Source organism: Podarcis tiliguerta (assembly GCF_965153285.1).
Source record: "Podarcis tiliguerta genome assembly, chromosome: 5".
Lineage (NCBI taxonomy): Eukaryota > Metazoa > Chordata > Lepidosauria > Squamata > Lacertidae > Podarcis > Podarcis tiliguerta.
This window is the reverse complement of record NC_139538.1, coordinates 6,654,943-6,673,389: the sequence shown is the minus strand read 5'-3', so window position 1 is coordinate 6,673,389 and position 18,447 is coordinate 6,654,943. Positions and strand designations below refer to the sequence as shown.

The 18,447-nt window shown below is 43.5% G+C and overlaps 1 protein-coding gene across 1 annotated transcript; it reads left to right on the top strand.

The window, feature by feature from the left end:
- The first annotated feature begins 3,315 nt into the window (after window positions 1–3,315).
- On the top strand, window positions 3,316–18,084 carry LOC310678381 (cytochrome P450 2J5-like). Its single transcript, XM_083442294.1, has 9 exons — window positions 3,316–3,792; window positions 9,452–9,614; window positions 10,326–10,475; window positions 10,678–10,838; window positions 11,832–12,008; window positions 14,388–14,529; window positions 15,595–15,782; window positions 16,205–16,346; window positions 17,319–18,084. Exons 1-9 carry the CDS (start codon window positions 3,625–3,627, stop codon window positions 17,504–17,506), a joined length of 1,479 nt encoding a protein of 492 aa, XP_083298420.1. The 5' UTR covers window positions 3,316–3,624; the 3' UTR covers window positions 17,507–18,084.
- The last annotated feature ends 363 nt before the right edge of the window (window positions 18,085–18,447 follow it).

Here is an 18,447-nt window from a genome sequence, read left to right as displayed (position 1 = left end):
GAGACAGAGCTGAGGAACAGAACTCTGAGGGGAGAAATGAAGCCCTGCTGGTTCCTTTATTAAAAAACCAAAAACATAGTTTTGCCCAAGAACAGGAAGAAGATGCTGATTTAGTTAATTGCTTTGAGGCAGCCAAATCTGACATGCCTTTAACCCCTGAAAGACCTGAGCGATTCTGTCTAAGCAATGGACCATTATATAAAGAAGTCCTTGCCATACCATCGAGAGGGGAGCAATTGTGCAATCTACAAGAAATAAAGATAGCTCCTACATTATCCTTTAACCAGCAGGTGGAGGTTAAACAGACCCTACAAGATTATAAGGAAATTTTCAGTAATACTCCAAGTAGAGCTAAGGGAGTTGTACATCATATCAACACCAGGGATGCCCAGCCCACTGTTGTAAACTCCTATAGGATAACTGGAGAATACATGGGGAAAGTTAGCAATGAGGTAAGGGAGATGTTGAAGGCAGGGATCATAACCCCTTCGGAAAGCCCCTGGGCAGCACCCATAGTGTTATTAAAGAAACCTGATGGATCTATCAGATTTTGACTGGATTATAGGAAGCTGAACCATGTCACTAAAGCAGATGCATATCCAATGCCGCATTTAGATGACCTGATCGAAGCCATAGGCCAGTGTCATTACATCACCTGCCTAGACTTAACAAAGGGGTACTATCAAGTAAAAATGGACCCTAGGGACCAGGTGAAAACTGCGTTCAGAAGTCCCTTAGGGCTGTTTGAGTTTAAAGTAATGCCCTTTGGATTAAAGAATGCGCCAGCAACTTTTCAACGATTGGTGGGTGAACAAAATTCTGAACGGATTAAGAGAGTTCACAGTTGCTTATTTAGACGATATTGCTGTCCAACTTGGGATAAACACAAAGAGCACTTAGGGATAGTGCTACAGAGAATTAAAGAGGCGGGCTTAACCATCAAAGCTAGCAAATGCCAGATAGGGGGCTCGTTCAATACCTGGGACACATGGTGGGAGGAGGAGTGATGAAACCTTTAGAGACAAAGATAGAAGCCATTTCAAACTGGCCTACCCCTACCTCCAAGAAGAAAGTCAGAGCTTTCCTAGGCCTAGCCGGTTATTATCGAAAATCTATTCCAAATTTTAGTGAGTTAGCAGCGCCTTTATCTGACCTAACTCAGAAGAAGGAGTCAGATAAGGTCAAATAGACAGCAGCGTGTCAGCAGGTCTTTGATGCCTTAAAAAGCGTCTTGACATCAGTTCCAGTCCTTGTTGCTCCTAATTATGATCATGAGTTCACCGTCTTCACTGATGCATCCAATGCCGGGATCGGGGCCGTGCTGTGCCAACAAGGAGAGAAGGACGACCTGCATCCCATCACCTTCATAAGCAAGAAATTACTTCCAAGGGAAAGACATTTTTCGACCATTGAGAAAGAATGCCTTGCCATCGTGTGGGCATTACAGAAACTGAAGCCGTACATCTGGGGCCGAACTTTTATCTTATGTACTGACCATTCACACTTGCTGTGGCTGAGAACAATGAAGAATAACAATGGCTGAGAACAATGAAGAAGTAAGTTGATGAGGTGGGCCCTATCACTGCAAGACTTTAATTTTACAATTAAAAATGTGAAAGGGACCCTGAACACCGTTGGAACTTCTGGGTTTACACCTGGTTTACATTCTACTTTTGCATGAAGCAGTGATGAAATTTCTAAATTATAAAAGGCAATAGAAAGTGAAAATCTCCAGGAAGGTGAGATCCTTGGTTATACCGCTCCCCTGCCAATACAGTGGGATCTTAGTTATCAAACTCCGAAAACCGGAAGTGTTCCAGTTTTCAAATGATTTTTTGGAAGCTGAACGTTTGATACGGTTATCGACTATTTCGGGGTACCTTGGTTTTCGAACATTTCGGAAGTCAAACGGACTTCTGGAATTCATTAAGTTTGGTGCTTTTGTTTTTGCTATTTATTTTGCATTATTATTGGGGCTTTCAGACGGACTGTTCCTGTTCTTTGGAACAGCATTCTGAATATGACAAGCACCCACTCACTGTACTTTCCAGAAAAAAATGAATACACTTTTTTTAACCCATATTTAGGGTCAGTCCCCACTCTCTCAGATGAGCCCCCTCCAGAGAGAGAGAGAGAGAGAGAGAGAGAGAGAGAGAGAGAGAACCAAAAAAGAATCAGAAAGAGAGAACGTACACATGCACACTTTGCTTTTCTTAAGGGTTGGGGTAAAAGTTGAGCAGTACATATTGAGCAGAAAGAGGAAGTAGGAAAGACTATCACCCTTCCAAATTTCTCCTTCAGTTCTGTGCACTATTAAAGGGAGAACAGAGACCAAGGAGGCAGCAAGAGGGGGGAGGGGCTGAAGGGCTCAGGCTTCTCACTGCACCCATGGACAACGCTGGACTTCCAGGATCAGACACTTCATGCTTTTCTGCACCCAGTACTGGGGAGCAATAGTGGGTGAGGTCTATAGTCCTGCCTGAGAGCTTCCCATGGGCATTTGCACTAGAGAAGATTTTGGTGTGATCTGGCAAGGCTTTTCTCATATTTATTTTTATTACATGAACGGTTGGTACAAAATCATTTCCCAAATATTTGTGCCATAAAATCGGTCTTAAGATAGCCTGGATTCTAACTGCAATTCATATAAATCAGGCATGTCCAGACGGTAGATCCCCTGCTGAACCTGGTCGATCGCGGGATGAATCAAAGTGGGCAATGAATGTCTGTATCCCCCCCAAAAGCCTGGTCAATCCACCTTCCAAAAATCTCAACAACTCTGGGCAATCCTCCCCTTCCACCCACCCACCCCACACGTGCACCTCCTCTCTCCAATGACAATGGGTAGATCACTGCCAGTTCTTTTATACTGGGAGTAGATCACAGTCCCTCAGAAGTTCAATGTGTCTAATATAAATCACACATCCTCTCATTTGCGTAACACATATTAGAATGATTATAGTGTTTGATTGTATTCCAAGACTTGCAACCAAATTCCAAGGCTACTTGCCCCCTTCCTCATATTTTATTCAAGTTGGCACCTCTGATGGATTGCAACTAGCAAGTGCTGTGTGGAAGTAGCAATTGTACTGCACTGTGGTTCGATTCAACTGTAGGTAGAAGTTTGTTGGCTTTTGCAATTGTAATGCATTTACTATCCTGGCCCTCATTGCTGGATTAATAAGAGCTTGAACTCAGAGTTCTTTCTGAAGGCTACATCAGATTGGTACCTTCCCAAGGTACAGGTTACAAGGAGTAGCAATTCCGTAAGAGGGAAAGATATCCATATTAAATACCAGATGATTCTCGGGGTACTGGAAGTAGATCACAGTCTCTTGGGAGTTCAATGTGCCTGATATAAAGCACACTTCATCACATCTGCATGACACATATTAAAATGATTATAGCGTTTGATAGTACTAGTGTTCGATTGTATCACATTCCAAGGCTACTTACAAATGGTGTTGCACCCATTGTTGCTTATTTGTTTTTAATAACTGAGCATATAAAAACAGAGAATACTGCTGATGTCTTTGATGAAAGCAAAAACTCCTTAGAGAAAGAGAGTTGAACCTGACCAGGCAACCTAGAAAAAATTAAGGAGAAAGAGACAGCAAGAGAAGGATGGAGATATGGGCACTTTTGATTGCTCTGCTGGTGGCTCTTCTGATTCTGCACTACCTGAAACAGCTCTGGTCACACAGGCATTATCCTCCAGGTCCTCTCCAGCTTCCTCTCATTGGAGCCATATGGAGGTTTGGATTGAAAATTCATGAAAATACTGTCGTTCAGGTACTTATTGCTTAGTAATAACTCAGTCTGATGTCAGCAATTATCTATTTGCCCCAACAATTATGATATTTCAGCTTCAACGATGGCATGGGTTAAATTGGTAAATGCCATAAGCCTCTGTTGTCAGAAGCTGTAAGCAATACAAATAATAGTAATAATGTAAAATAGTATTATTATTAATATTGAAAAGCACAAAACCATACACAAGTTGAAAATACGCATTAAAAATTACAGATCAAAAATATTTATTGTATACTGTTAAACTGAGGGAGGAGGAGAGAACACCCTCAAAAGAAGAATGGTTTATGAAAATATGCAGAGATGGCAAAAATTGAAAAAAGATACAAATTTAGAATCTTTTAAAGAAGATTGGAAAACCTTTCCAGTCTACAGTGGTACTTCAGGTTATGTACTTAATTGGTTCCCGAAGTCTGTTTTTAACCTGAAGCATTCTTAACCTGAAGCACACTTTCCCATTGAAAGTAATGGCAAAGTGGATTGATCCGTTCCAGAAAACAGCAATTTAACATGAATTTTACTGTCTAACGAGACCATTGATCTATAAAATGAAGGCAATAATCAATATACTGTATTATAAAATAAATAGATAGTATTGTAGATGAAAAAATGAACTTTTATGTTTTTCTTACATGCCGATGATTGTTTGGATGGGGGGGGGGCTTTTATCCATTTCTGCAGTCACACAGTCAACCAGTAGCTGAATCCCAAACCCCACACGATCCCCAAACAAGAAGCTGAACCCCAAACCCCACACGATCCCCAAAACAATGGCTGAAGACAGCGTCCCCCAGAAGTCCCCCAAACGAAGGAGCAAAGCTGAGGCAAAGGCACAGGGCACACACACATAAACAAATCCCAAAATCCCTTGCAGAATCCAAAAATTTTCCACTCCCCGCTCCCACAGGGTAGATGGGCTTACCTGGCTAGGTGCCACCCATCTTGCTATGGCTGGGGGTAGGGCAAGGGTTGGTAAAGGGCTTTTTGGCCCAGGCTCACCTTTGTTTTCTTAACAGCTTCATTGCTCTTGGTCTTTGTTCGGTAAGTGTTCCTTACCTAACTTTGGGGCTGGGATGTGACCTGCTGGGCATCCTGCGGATGTCGGGGCCTGGCTCCTGGCATTCGCGGAGGCCTCCGAGAACTCGGAAAACTTACTTCTGGGTTAAAATCATTCATAACCCAAAATAAACTTAACTTGAAGCGTTTGTAACTCGAGGTACCACCGTATACAAAAAGTTATTTCCCATATGCAAAGACCACAGCGGGGTTTGAAGTGTAAGAAAACAGCAGAATATATTAAGAAACATGTTAGAGAGTGTTAAATTAGATAAAATGGAACTTTAAAATGCAATTGTATGTAATTCGAGTTATAAGCATTGATGTTGGTTGAGAGGGCAGTAGCTTGTTTTGTTGAAATGGAATATAATTATTGAGTAACAAATATAACTTTCTACAGTGGTACCTCTGGTTGCGAATGGGATCCTGAAAAGAACGCAACACCCGTCTGCGCATCTGCGCACGTGTGGGTTGCGATTCGCCGCTTCTGAGCATGCGCATGACATCATTTTGCGCATCTGCGCATGCGTGAACAGCGAAACCCGGAAGTAACCCTTTCCGGTACTTCTGGGTGGCTGCGGAACGCAACTTGAAAACGTGCAACCTGAAGCAAACGTAACATGAGGTATGACTGTATATGGAAAAATTCTATATTCCGATTGTTTTGTTAATTGGAATATTATTATTATTATTAACCACCCAATAACACCCCCCCCCGCCACAAAAAAGAACCACATTTTAAAAGGGCATAGGATGTCAGTGAAATCAACTAGTTAAAAAGGAAGGTTTTGCTAGGTGAACTTCCCTGGCGAGAGAATTCCACAGACGGGGAGTCACTGCAGAGCAGGCCCATTCTTGTGTTGCCGACCTCTTATGGAGGAGGAACACAAGGAAGGGCCTCAGAAGATGATTCCAGGGTCTGGGTAAGATCATATCGAAAGAGGCGGTCCTTGAGGTATTGTGGTCCTGAGCCATTTAAGGCTTTCTAGGTCAAAACCAGCACTTTGAATTGGGTCCAGAAACTAATTGGTAGCTGGTGCAGCCGGACCAGGAGCGATGTAATCTGCTCTTGTTTCGGTGAGCAACCTGGCCGCTGAATTCTGCACTAGCTGAAGTTTCCGAACTGTCTTCAGAGGCAGCCCTATGTATAACACATTGCAGTAATCTTACCTTGAGGTTACCAAGGTTAAGAAATGTAACTTTCTATATGAAAAAAGAATAAAATACTATTTGGAAAAAAAAGACAGACCATAGCATTCATTCACAGCAGCCTCTCAACAGGTACTAACCTCCATGCCCTATTCAATCTTTTTCACTCAAACCAGAAGCACTTATGAAAAACAAATTATAAACTAAAATACCAAAATCTTCTTAAAGGATCTCTGCGGCAAACTAGGGTTGCCATTTTTTAGGAAATTGTTGAGCTTTTTTCATTGGGTTGCCATACATCTGGGTGTTCCCTGACATTTTGCCGATTCCTGTCAAGACATGTCAGGAATTTTCCTGATGTATGGCTGTCAGAGCTGGCTCCAGGTCCCAGCTCACAGAGGACCAACGCTAGCCGGTAGTAATGTACAGAAGTCTTTCTTGAAGTACAGTTTCCATTTTCAAACCTCAGCGCCCCAGCTCTACGTCTAGGGGTTAGATCGGCGAAGCTCCATCTGAATCTCCGCCCCCTGTACACCAGTTTAAGACTCTAACTTTACTCCACCTCTTCCGTCTCTCCTTTCTCCTCTGGGTCCTGCTACCCTCCTGGGTCCCTTCCTTCCTGGACTCTTCTGAGGCTGACGATGACCCCCCTGACTCCTCCCGCTCTTTCCGGCGGGCTTTGGGACCTGGCTCCCTATCCGGGCTGCCTACTGTACCGCCCTCCTGTACATTTGAACTTGGCGCGCGCGCCCAGCCTTCAACCTTCCTCTTGACCGTTTCCTCGCTCCCCGACAGAGGCGTGGTCAATCCTGACTCATGTTCTCCCGCTGCCAGTGCGCCGCCCGATCCCGATGTCTGGGACTCCTCCCCCCTGCTGCACTCTGGTGTGCACGCTGGTCCTGATTTCCAACTGCTGCTCTCTGAGTCCCCTCTCGGCACCCCCCTTGCCCTGACCGTGGGGGCCCCTTTCTGTGAATCTTCCGATTCGCTGGAAAGACTCAGAGACCTCGGACCGCTGTCATCACTAACATTTCCTTCGGACTCCTCCCCCTCGCTCTCTATTTCCTCCCTTTCCTGTGCCTCTGCTCCTGAACCCCTGACAATGGCAATCCTACAGTAAGTGCTAATCTCCAGGTAATACTCTCTCCAAGATTACAAGGCCAGGGCTGTGAAATCAGCTGATGTATGGCAAGCCTACTGTAGGGGTCAGATGGGATTACCATGAGGAATTATAAAATATACATCAAGCCATCGTGTCCACGATGAAAGCTTTGTGTTGACTGGGTTTGATATATTGACGATAATTTCTGATTAAATCCCATAAGATTCTACATTCATGTCCTTTCCATGTCCTTTTGCCTCTGCTGCCCATTTCTCCTTGCTCTCCACAAATCACGTACACACTTAGACAGGCAGGCGTCCTGTGTCCTCAAAGACTGGGCAGTTTCGTCTTTGTAGTTTCTAATAGGTAATTTTAGGATGTTAATCTTAGGGCCAGGAAACAGATCTCACATGAAGGTGATAGTGATTGTTGTCCTCCTGGCCATCCTCCTTATCATGTGTACTGATTGTTTATGACCTCCGGGGTTGCTGTATTCGCTCCTTTGTAGTATTCATTCATTCACCCCAAAAGTATGCATGGATAACTAGTGTTTATAGTTTAACTTTGTCCCCACTTGAGGTTTGTTTGAAATGCTCAGAAGAAACCTGATTGGTTCTTGCAAACACTGTAAAAAGATTTTTGTGAATAAAAACGGCCTGGGCCAGGGGCTGCACATCAGACAAGCACAGAGAGACACGATTATACGCACCCTTCCCAGAGTCTTGCTGGTTCAAGTCTCTGTGTGTATTGTTATTAACCAGAGTTCAATCCTTCCTTTACTTTGCAAACGCAACACCTACAGTAAGTGCTAATCTCCAGGTAATACTCTCTGCAAGATTACAAGGCCAGGGCTGTGAAATCAGCTTCAGAGAGTCATTTAGAAAGCTGTGAAACTAATGGCACTGGGAAAGGAAGTCTTGCTACCACTTACAAATTGAAAATACAACAACATTTTATGTTGCCTTGTGTTTCCCCCTGATTTCACATAGCTACCCATGCTGCCATTATCCTACTTTGTATGGTTTTGTGCTTTTCAGTATTAATCGGAATCTTGCCCCTTTATATTAGTTTTAATGTGTGTCGTTCATAGCTGCTGGTTGAAGGGCACTTATCTCCAAAACACATTGTGTAACACAAGAAGCTGAATTAATAAAAGAGCTTATTACAGTATGTTTTTGATATTGTCTTACTTTCGTTCTATTGCATTTTGCGACATGGCCTAGAACAGGTATGTCCAACTTTCAAGAGACTAAGATCTACTCCCACTATAAAAAACTGGCGGTGATCAAATTTGTTGAGCTTTTTTAGGGAGCCAAACTTCTTGAGCTTTCAGGGGGGTTCTGGGGCCCCACAAGATCTACCACAGACACACTGCGATCTTCTAGTAGATCACGATCTACCTGTTGGACATCCCTGGCCTAGAATGCTGTGTACTTCTCCCCCTCCAACAGATGGAAGGGGAACAAGTTCAATTGGCAATGAAGCAGGAGCACATCAGCCTTTCTCAACAGCAGCTCACGTGTAACTAGAGAAGAGAAGAGACAAACAGAACAGGCACCTTTCCATGGCCTCCTCCGCAAGCGTTTACTCTTTGTCAGACCATAATTTATTTTATTTGTTTGTTTCTTAAATACAATTCTGAGCTTTTTCAGCGAAAACTCTTTAAAAAATGCAAAATTACTCAGCCATCAGATATGAACGTATTAACTTTTAAAACATTGGAATTGGTAATATTCTCTAGCCCAGACATGTATCATCTTAACTCCTTGCCATATATTTCCATGGTGGTGATGCTCCTGCTGTAACCCACCGTGGGTCTGAAACCTGACCCAGGACTCTAGCCCAGCCTATGCCAACCTGGTGCCCTCCAGATGTTTTGGACTACAATGCCCATCTGCCCCAACCACCACGGCCAATAGTCAGGGATGGTGGGAGTGCTAGTTCAAAAGCATCTGGTGGGCTACAGGTTCCACATCCCTGCACACACAAAGATTGTGGCAAGATCATTTTCTGGCAATGACTTGTGCATCTTCTTTTCTGTCGCAGGAGGGCTGGTTACTACGAAGTGTCTCTGCTGCTCTGATCCTAGGCAGAGGCAACATGGCTAGGAGGGAGTAAAACAAATGGGTTGGAATTATGGGAGGGAGGGAGGGAGGGAGGAAGGAAGGAAGGGGAGGGGGAGGAGGAGGAAGGGAAAGGATGATAGCAAGAGAACTGCACATAGTGAGACACTGCAGAGGTGAGGGAGGATGACATTCTCGTATTAAGTTGAAATATCCAACTGCATTTTTTTGAACACATCATTCCTCTCCTCTCTTTTGAACCAAATGGTAGCTGGGGAAGCAACATGGAAATGTTTACACCATATGGTTTGGACATCTACCCATTGTAGTACTGTCTGGATTCCAAGCAGTGAAAGAAGCGCTCATTGACCACTCTGAAGAATTAGACGAGCGACCAGAGACTCTTTTCCTTAGGGCTATGGCAAAAGGAAAGGGTAAGTAGTGAAGAATAAGAATTTCTACTGGTATTTTCTGAAGATGAAACATTTAAAGGGCTGTCCAGAAAAACAGAACAAAGGTTCTCTATTACTGCTGCACACAACGGGAAATGCATTACCTAGGAGCCAACACCTAGGGGCTGTTTACATAGATAAACCCAACTCCCTTCTTAGCTTTGCTAGGAATAATTGGTGAATCAAAGCATCTATTTTGCTGATAAATGCTTGCTTACAAAAAGCTAAATGTTCACACTGTACAGCAGGGCTTTCAGTAGACTCATGATATGCTCTGGTGTAGTCTGTTGCTCTGGCTGATAAACTGACCCACCAGGTTAGGGTGGCCAGAAGCAAGTTAAGTCCTTTATCCTTCTACAACACCTGCCATCCATTTGACTCCCAAATGAGAAGTGAATTTTGATCATGATGGCCTTCCATGGAAAGATCTAAACTTGCCGACATCACACTATCAGATACCAGTTTTCTCTTCAAAAATCAAAACGGTAGAGATGTCGAGAAATCTCACTTTTTGCTGATACTGTAAAGTGAGCATGCCTGTGACGACATTCTGCGCATGTGCGAGCGGCAAAACCCTGAAGTAACCTATTCTGTTACTTCCGGGTCGCCGTGGGAGGCAACCTGAAAAGATTTAACCCGAAGCGACTTTAACCCGAGGTATGATTGTTGTTGTTTCTCACTGATTTTCCATAGGTATTGCTTTATCAAATGGTCACACCTGGAGGCAACAGAGACGCTTTGTTGTAGTCACTCTGCAGAAGCTGTGGCGGGAAAAGAACGGCATGGAGCAGCAAGTAGCAGAGGAGGCGCATCAGCTCGTGGAGGCTTTTGCACGTTCAAAGGGTATGTGAAGCTAAGTGATGGTGCTGAGCTGGCATATGGAGATATATTTGTGTCCTACCTCTGTCCATTTTAGAAAGCAATGTGATATGCTTTTCTTGGTTCCTAATGGAGATCCCAGCAGTTTCTCTTGGCCACCATGAAACCCCATTCTCAGTATGAACTGGACCCGCTGAGCTAACATTATTATAACTTTATTTTGCAGGACAACCACTTGACCCCTCCTTGCCCATCACTACTTCAGTCTCCAACATGATAAGTGCTGTGGCTTTTGGGCACCGGTTTGCTTTTGAAGATGAAAGGTTGCAGAAGCTGATAGAAGCCATAGATTTTTCCATACATTTTGCATGTAGCTTTGGTTATGCTGTGAGTAGTCATTTCTATTCCTGCCAAACAGGTCTCCCAAGGACCTTCATACCACAAATCAGTATTCTGATAGAGGGTTGGAGAAGTGAGATCAGGTTTAAATTGATCTGAGATAAGGGCTACTTACTATCTCACAGCCTGATCCATTGCTCATGATTATCATTGAGATAAAAAACACGCACAACCCCCCCCCTTAAAACAGCAACAAAAGAAGACTTTGTCCACCACAGGAGACACTTTGGAGGGAAGATGGGACAAAAGTGGAACAATGACCTTCAGAATACGTCATTGAGAGCCCACCAAGGGGAAGAGAGGTGAACAAAATAATCTTCTCAAGAAGGGAATTACATCGTTTTATTGCCATCATGAAAAACTGAATGTGTCTACTCTATACCCACCTAGCAGTGGCAATCATGATGGCATCCATGGTGAGGCCCCTGCAGCCACCACTTCGCTGGAATTTTTTTTTAATGAAAGAAAGACCAGCAACTCAAGCACTATCACTATTGCTGAGGAAAGCAGCCCCCTTCTGTATGATCAACTAAACCCTTTCCTCAAATTTAAGTTCAGTTCTCCACATTTCTACCTCCATTCCTAATCTGTAAAAAAAAAAAAAAAGTACTCATGAAACTTACTTGAATTTTCCCCCATACCTATTCTCCACCCACCTCAACTACCACAAAAGGACACTCACTTGTTCCAGGAGAGGTCCTGTGATTGTGCCCAGTTTTGGAATTATGCCTGGGAGCTGGAAAAATATTTTGAGCCATAGTTTTCTTTCACATTTTCAGCTAGGGGTAATTCACAGAATCCAATCATTGTGGGATTCCTGAGAAGCTATAGATACCTTCCTTCTTCTTAGTGAGACTCAAACTAATATGCTAGCCCTGAAGAATAATGCAGATCATGTTTTTTAAGTGCAATTCCAAAGCACAAATGGTTTGAACAAGCTTCCTCATGGTAATGGCAGCATTTCTGCTATCTTTCCTTTAGCTTTATGAAATGCTCCCATGGCTCATGAAACATCTCCCAGGGCCCCACAAGAAGGCTTTCTCCTGCGTGGAGATGGTGCGTTCATTTGCAAAGGAGGAGATAGAGAAGCATAAGGAGAATCAGTCTCTGTTTGAGCCACAGGATCTCATTGATTTCTATCTCCTTCAGATGGAGAAAGTAAGTATCAGCTTTGAAGCTGAATACTGCTCATCTAAGGAATCATTACATTCCCTGTTATAAGTGAATACTAATCTCTTGCCTGGAAACCAGCATCTTTTTTCCTGAATCTCAGTTGAAAATGGCATTGAGTTCCCCCCAAATATTTCTCATAGTCAATTTAGTTGCTAAAGTGGGTTGACATCCATCCATTAGCATCTATAGAAATGGCTAGGAAATATGAGCTTAAAGGACTGGAAACTTAAGTGTGTTAAGGGGTCTTGCTTTGGAGCATTCCTTCTGTACATAAATTATTTTGGATTGATGTTCATCTGACATTCAAATGTGGGCTGAGAAAACAGAAAATCCTACACAAAATGCTCTTAAACTAGAGTATGACTTCAAATCCCCATCTCATCCATCTTCACATACTAGACAGGCCAAAATATATTTTCATCCTTCCCTCTTTGTACAATGCTTATCATGATGACAAATGAATGGTTAAATATGTTTAGTGTTAAGTACCATATTTCACCATAATGAGTGAACAGGGAGAGGAGCTGAGGGAAGTCTGGGGGTGGGGGTGGGGGTGGGAGGGCTGGTTTTCTTTTCGGGGAGGGGAAAATAGGGGGGGATGAGGATGATATGTTTTTGATTAATTGTTATGTTGAAATCTTTCATAAAAAATAAAAAAATAAAAATAAGTGAATACTAATCTCTTGCCAGGACACCAATATCTCTCTCTGCCCCCCCCCATTCCCTCATAGTCATTTTAACTGCTAAAGTGAGTTGAAATCCTTCCATAGGCATCTACTAAAATAGCTAGGAAAGGATAGATATTTTCATGTACAAATGTGAATGCAAATGAGTATCTGCTTCAAAACTCATTCAGGGAATCATTATATTCCCTGTTATATGTGAATACTAATCCCTTGCCTGGAAACCAGTACAGTGGTACCTTGGTTCTCAAACTTAATCCATTCCAGAAGTCTGTTCCAAAATCAAAGTGTTCCAAAACTGAGGCATGCTTTCCCATAGAAAGTAATGGAAAATGAATTAATCCATTCCAGACTTTTATTGTTGTTGTTGTTTAGTCGTTCAGTCGTGTCCGACTCTTCGTGACCCCATGGACCAGAGCACGCCAGGCACTTCTGTCTTCCACTGCCACCCGCAGTTTGGTCAGACTTTTATAAACAACCTCTAAAACAGCAATTTAACGTGAATTTTACTATCTAATGAGGCCATTGATCCATAAAATGAAAGCAGTAATCACTGTACTGTACTATAAAATAAATAAAACAGTATTGTGGATGATAAAAATTAAAATTAAAATTCTTTCTTACCTGCGCTGATGATAGTCATTGTTTGGATGGTGGGTTATTATCCATTTCCGTAGTCACACAATCAATCAATCAATCATAAAATGAAGAACAAGCTACAGTCACAAAAATGAAAAAGCCACACAAACAAAAACCCAAAAAATAGCAAAAAGAAAAGCACCAAATATAAGCTCCAAATATCACCTCATGACACTTCAATCGGAAATGGAAGGCTTTGATTACAATGGGGGGGGGGGGGAGACAAATTAGCAGCGCAACAGTGAAAATGGAAGCTCAGGAGCACATTCAGCTTCCGAAGCAAAATTCGTAAACCAAAACATTGACTTCCAGGTTTGCAGCATTCAAGTTCCAAGTTGTTCGGGAACTAAGCTGTTCAAAAACCAAGGTACCAGTGTATCTATTTTTCTGAATCTCAGTTGAAAATCGCATTGAGTTCCCTCCAAATATTTCTCATAGTCAATTGAGTTGCTCAAGAGGGTTGACATCCATCCATAAGCAAATATAGAAATGTCTAGGAAATGTGAGTGTAAAGGAGTGGAAACTTAAGTGTATTATGGGGTCTTCCTTTGGAGCAGTCTTTGCAGTAAGGCTCTGTTCCGATGGCATGAGTTGTCATGGCAACCGGTAAATTCTCATTTGCTGCAGCTTTCATCCACCTTTACAGCCGTTGTAACATACCGCTTGTTATCACCCACCTGTTCTACCGTTGATATCTTCTTGGGTCATTCTTTGTCTAGCTCCTCCCCTTTGACCTTACCGCCTTGGGTGACCCTGCTGGAGTACGAGATTCCCAATGGCTTCCCCCACAAGGGTCATAGGAATGTGGAAGCCCACTCACCACGAAAAGGTGATGATCCAGCGAGTGAGGGCAGCAACAGTGGGGGCGGGGTGGCAGCAGCTTCCCATTTCACATTAGGCACTATAAGAGGACACCCCAACTCTCATGAAGCATGTGTGGCCACCCTGGTATGGTAATAAGTGGGGGAAGGAAGATAAAGTGCTGAAGGACAGAAGGTAATGCATGTAAATGACATGTCACTTTCCCCATTTTCAACACCAGAGCAGGAATGACCCAGAGTCCACCTATGATGAAGAAAACTTGGCCCAGTGCATTTTTGACCTCTTTGTAGCGGGGTCGGACACAGCTACGTGTTCTCTGAAATGGGCACTTCTCCTCCTGGCAAGTCATCCAGATATCCAAGGTGAGAGAGGAGAGCCAGGGCTTCTCTTGACCACTAGGGTGGAGCATAGTTCTTTAAAGGTTTCATAAGGAAGCCTACAATAGTAGGGTTGGAAGGGACCCCAGGGGTCTTCTAATACAACCCCCTGCAATGCAGGAATCAACACATTCCCCCCTCCAGTTTGATACCATACCACAGCCTGTTTTGTTATGCAAATCTGCTAGCAGTTTCTTTATGCAGCAAATGTACAAGAATGCCCCTGCTGTGAGATAAGTCACTGAGCCTCATTCCTGCCTCTCCATGCACCATTACATGAGGGATGTGGGTGGCACTGTGGTCTAAAGCACTGAGCCTCTAGGGATTGCTGATTAGAAGGTTGGCAGTTTGAATCCATAAGACAGATGAGCTCCTGTTGCTCTGTCCCAGCTTCTGCCAACGTAGCAGTTTGAAAGAATGCCAGTGTAATGGTAGTGCATGCGGTGGGAAGCATGGTAGTGCTGCTGTGGGAAGGTAATCAGCATTTCTGTGTGCTCTGGCACTCATCATGGTGTCCAGTTGTGCCAGAAGTGGTTTAGTCATGCTGGCCACATGACCCTGAATGCTGTCTTTGGATAAACTCCACCTCCCTAGGCCTGAAAGCGAGATGAGCGAAGCACCCCCATAGTCTCCTTTGATTGGACTTAACCATCCAGGGGTCCTTTACCTTTACCTTTATATGAGTGACGCTAGACAAAGATCAGGTGAGGAAATGAGTATTAGTGAAACTAAGTAGGAAATATTGAGGGCTGGGGGTGGAGAATGAATATATGACAGCCTTTGATCCCAGCCCTTCAGCAAATCCAGCCAGCTCTGGTAACCAGAAACAACTGCGATGAGCTTCACTTTCAGCCTTTTCACACCTGGGATCTAGAGTGGGGAAGAACCATGTACACAGACGAGCTCTTTGGAGGACCAGGTGACCTAAAAATGCAAGAAACTGGGACTCATTCACAGAGATTTATGGAATGTGTTCAAGGGAATTAAATGTCCATCTGAAATGAAATGCAGTATTCACAATAAACCTTCTCTTTCCATCATTCTCTTCAGATAAAATGCACAAGGAAATAGAAGATGTCATAGGTTCTGCTCACTCAATCTGCTATCAAGATGAGAAGAAACTGCCCTACACTAATGCTGTGATTCATGAAATGCAGCGCTTTAAATACGTCGGGTTTTTGGGGTTCCCTAGGCAATGTACAAAGGATTTCAAGCTGCGTGGTTTTCTCATTCCCAAGGTATAAAAGTGTGATACAGCTGCACTCCTGTAGCCCAAGAGCAAAGAGCAGCAGAAGGTTGCATATTGAGAGATGCAGCTAGCCATACAGGAACTTCCTGTCTAGTCAAGAATCTGAAGGGCAAGAGCAGGAGCTCCATCTGCAGACATGTTTCACCATTGGCAAGTGCCATTCCATGGGGCAATTGTGGCAGGGGAGGAGCCTGAAGTATCCAGAGGTCTCACCTGGGTTGTGAGCTTTCATTTTAAAAGAGGTGGCGGAAAGCCCTCTTGTGTTCCTGCCTGTACAGAAAGTTTTTACAGTGATGAATACAAAGCCACCCACCAAAATAATAATAATAATAATAATAATAATAATAATAATAATAATAAAAAAAAGTATTGATATGAATGCATTCCAAGTCACTTGTTTCTTATTTGCAGGGGACTATGATTATTCCCGATCTGCGCTCTGTTCTTCTTGATCCAACACGATGGGAGACACCTGTAGAGTTCAACCCAAATCATTTTTTGGACAAGGATGGACAATTCGTGAACAGAGAAGAATATCTGCCATTTGGTGCAGGTAAACACAGAAGACCAAGCTACGTTGTGATCTGTAGATGTGCTTACTAGTCTGCTTCCAGGAAATGACATCAGCAGTAGCACATGAGGGAGTGGGCACTGCTGGTCAGCAGAATGGGGCAAGGCACTGGCAAGTTAAGGGGATCTCTGGGTTGGTGGCTTGGGACCCACACATGCACATACACTTATGTGGTCTCCATCTGCACCTCCCTACATTTGCCACCCCTGCCCTGTCCCTGAGAGAGGCAGCACTGCCAGCACCAGGATAGTGCTGTTCCCTGTCACACATCACCACTGCAAGCCACCCAACGTCTCTTCAGGCAGCAATGCTAGTTCCTACCAAGGTGAAGTAAACCTGGCAGGAGAGTTTGCTCCATGGTCTTAACCACTTTCTGCATTGCTGCATTGGGCAGTTGACCAAAGTTTTCCTTTCATTTTTTAAAATCAAGTTTTATTAAAAAGCTTTATACATAAGACACAATAAAAATCATACTAATCTAAAAGGGAAAATAGAAAAAAGATTAGGAAAGAAAAAATAGAAAAGAAATGAAGGAAATTACAGAGTCCTCTATCAAAATTAAATCTTCACCCTTATTCTGCACACAGAAAAGTGAGCCCTCCCAGTTCTCACTGGGAGCTAGACCCTCTTACACTGGCTTCTAGCCCTGGGAGATGTTCTCTGCCCTGCCCCTCCCACATGACCCTTCATCTTCAATCCATCCTCTTCCTGAATGTATCTTCTTTGATATGAGATTGGGAACTTCAAATTACAGAACAAAACATAAGTATAACAAGAAGAAAGGAAGGTTAGCACTGACCAGGCTAGAAAACCGACAGCAGCCTTGATGTTTTCCCTATCCTAACTATGTCTATTTTGCCAAAGTGTTATGCAGAATGCTTATAGCTACAAAGCAATGAACATGGGAAAGTAAATTATTGCTCACTTACTGCCTTCTTCTTGTCTCCTCCTCAGGGGCTCGCATATGTTTGGGAATGCAGATGGCAAAGATCGAAATCTTCATCTTCCTGACCAGCCTGCTGAGGGCATTCAGTTTTCAGCTGCCAGAAGGAGTCAAAGAGCTCAATCAAGAGGCTATAATAGGGATTATAGCACATCCCCATCCGTATAAACTCTGTGCAGTTCCCCGCTGCAACACATAAGAAAATGGGAAAATATTAGGGGCTGCACCCCTGCTTCCTGCACTCGGTGACCCCTTGGCCACTCCTGACACATGAACCCCCTAGCATTTCCCCTTCCCTTCCCATCTCATCCCATGCAGCTATGAGGTCTCTTTTCACCTTCGCAGCTCCATTTCTGAAGCCACTTCTCTCTTATCTTCTGCAGCTCTGCTTTGCATCTGTTTTCCCCTTCACCCCATCTCCCCCTTTTCTTTTGGCCCTTTCATGCCCCTGCTTTCATCTTCATCCCTCTCCTAATGCCTCCTTACTCCCTCCTTTTTGACAACTTCCTTTGCATCCCCATTCTTACTCTTGCTCCCCTTTCTCCTACCCCTCCTCCTTCCTTTTCTCAAATATCCCTTACACACACATTCCCACACCTCCTCCTCTCTCCCTCTTCTGCAGCCCCCTTCTAACACCCCCCATGCTATGTTATTGTATCTTTAAGATGAGTAGACTCCTAAGAGCAAGGCTATCAGCTTCTCCAGTTGAAGAATGTTAAGTTTCTTTGATGGATACTGTACATGTGTGCTTGTTAATAAAATATCTCTTCTAAATCACTACATTGAACCCGGAACCCGGAACGCAGCCCACACAAGGTATCAGGAGTGAAATAGGTTGTGTGGAGGCACTATGCAATATCTGAAGGCTTCACATCCTTTATCCCAGTTAAGGAATGGAAGGAGTGGAAGGGGGAGAAGTTTGAAACAGACGTTCCCCTGACTTCCACTAGCCTTTCCTTCAATGGCAGAATTTGAGTAAAATGGAGATGGTGGAAAACTGAGATAACTGTGGCTTTAGGAATAATGGAGGGATGGAGGAACACTGAGCAATTGGTGTGTTTGTATGTGTATGTGTGTTTGTATATATAACATTTTAACAAGGAGAAACAGCAGAGATGGGTACGGAAGCAACCACCCAAA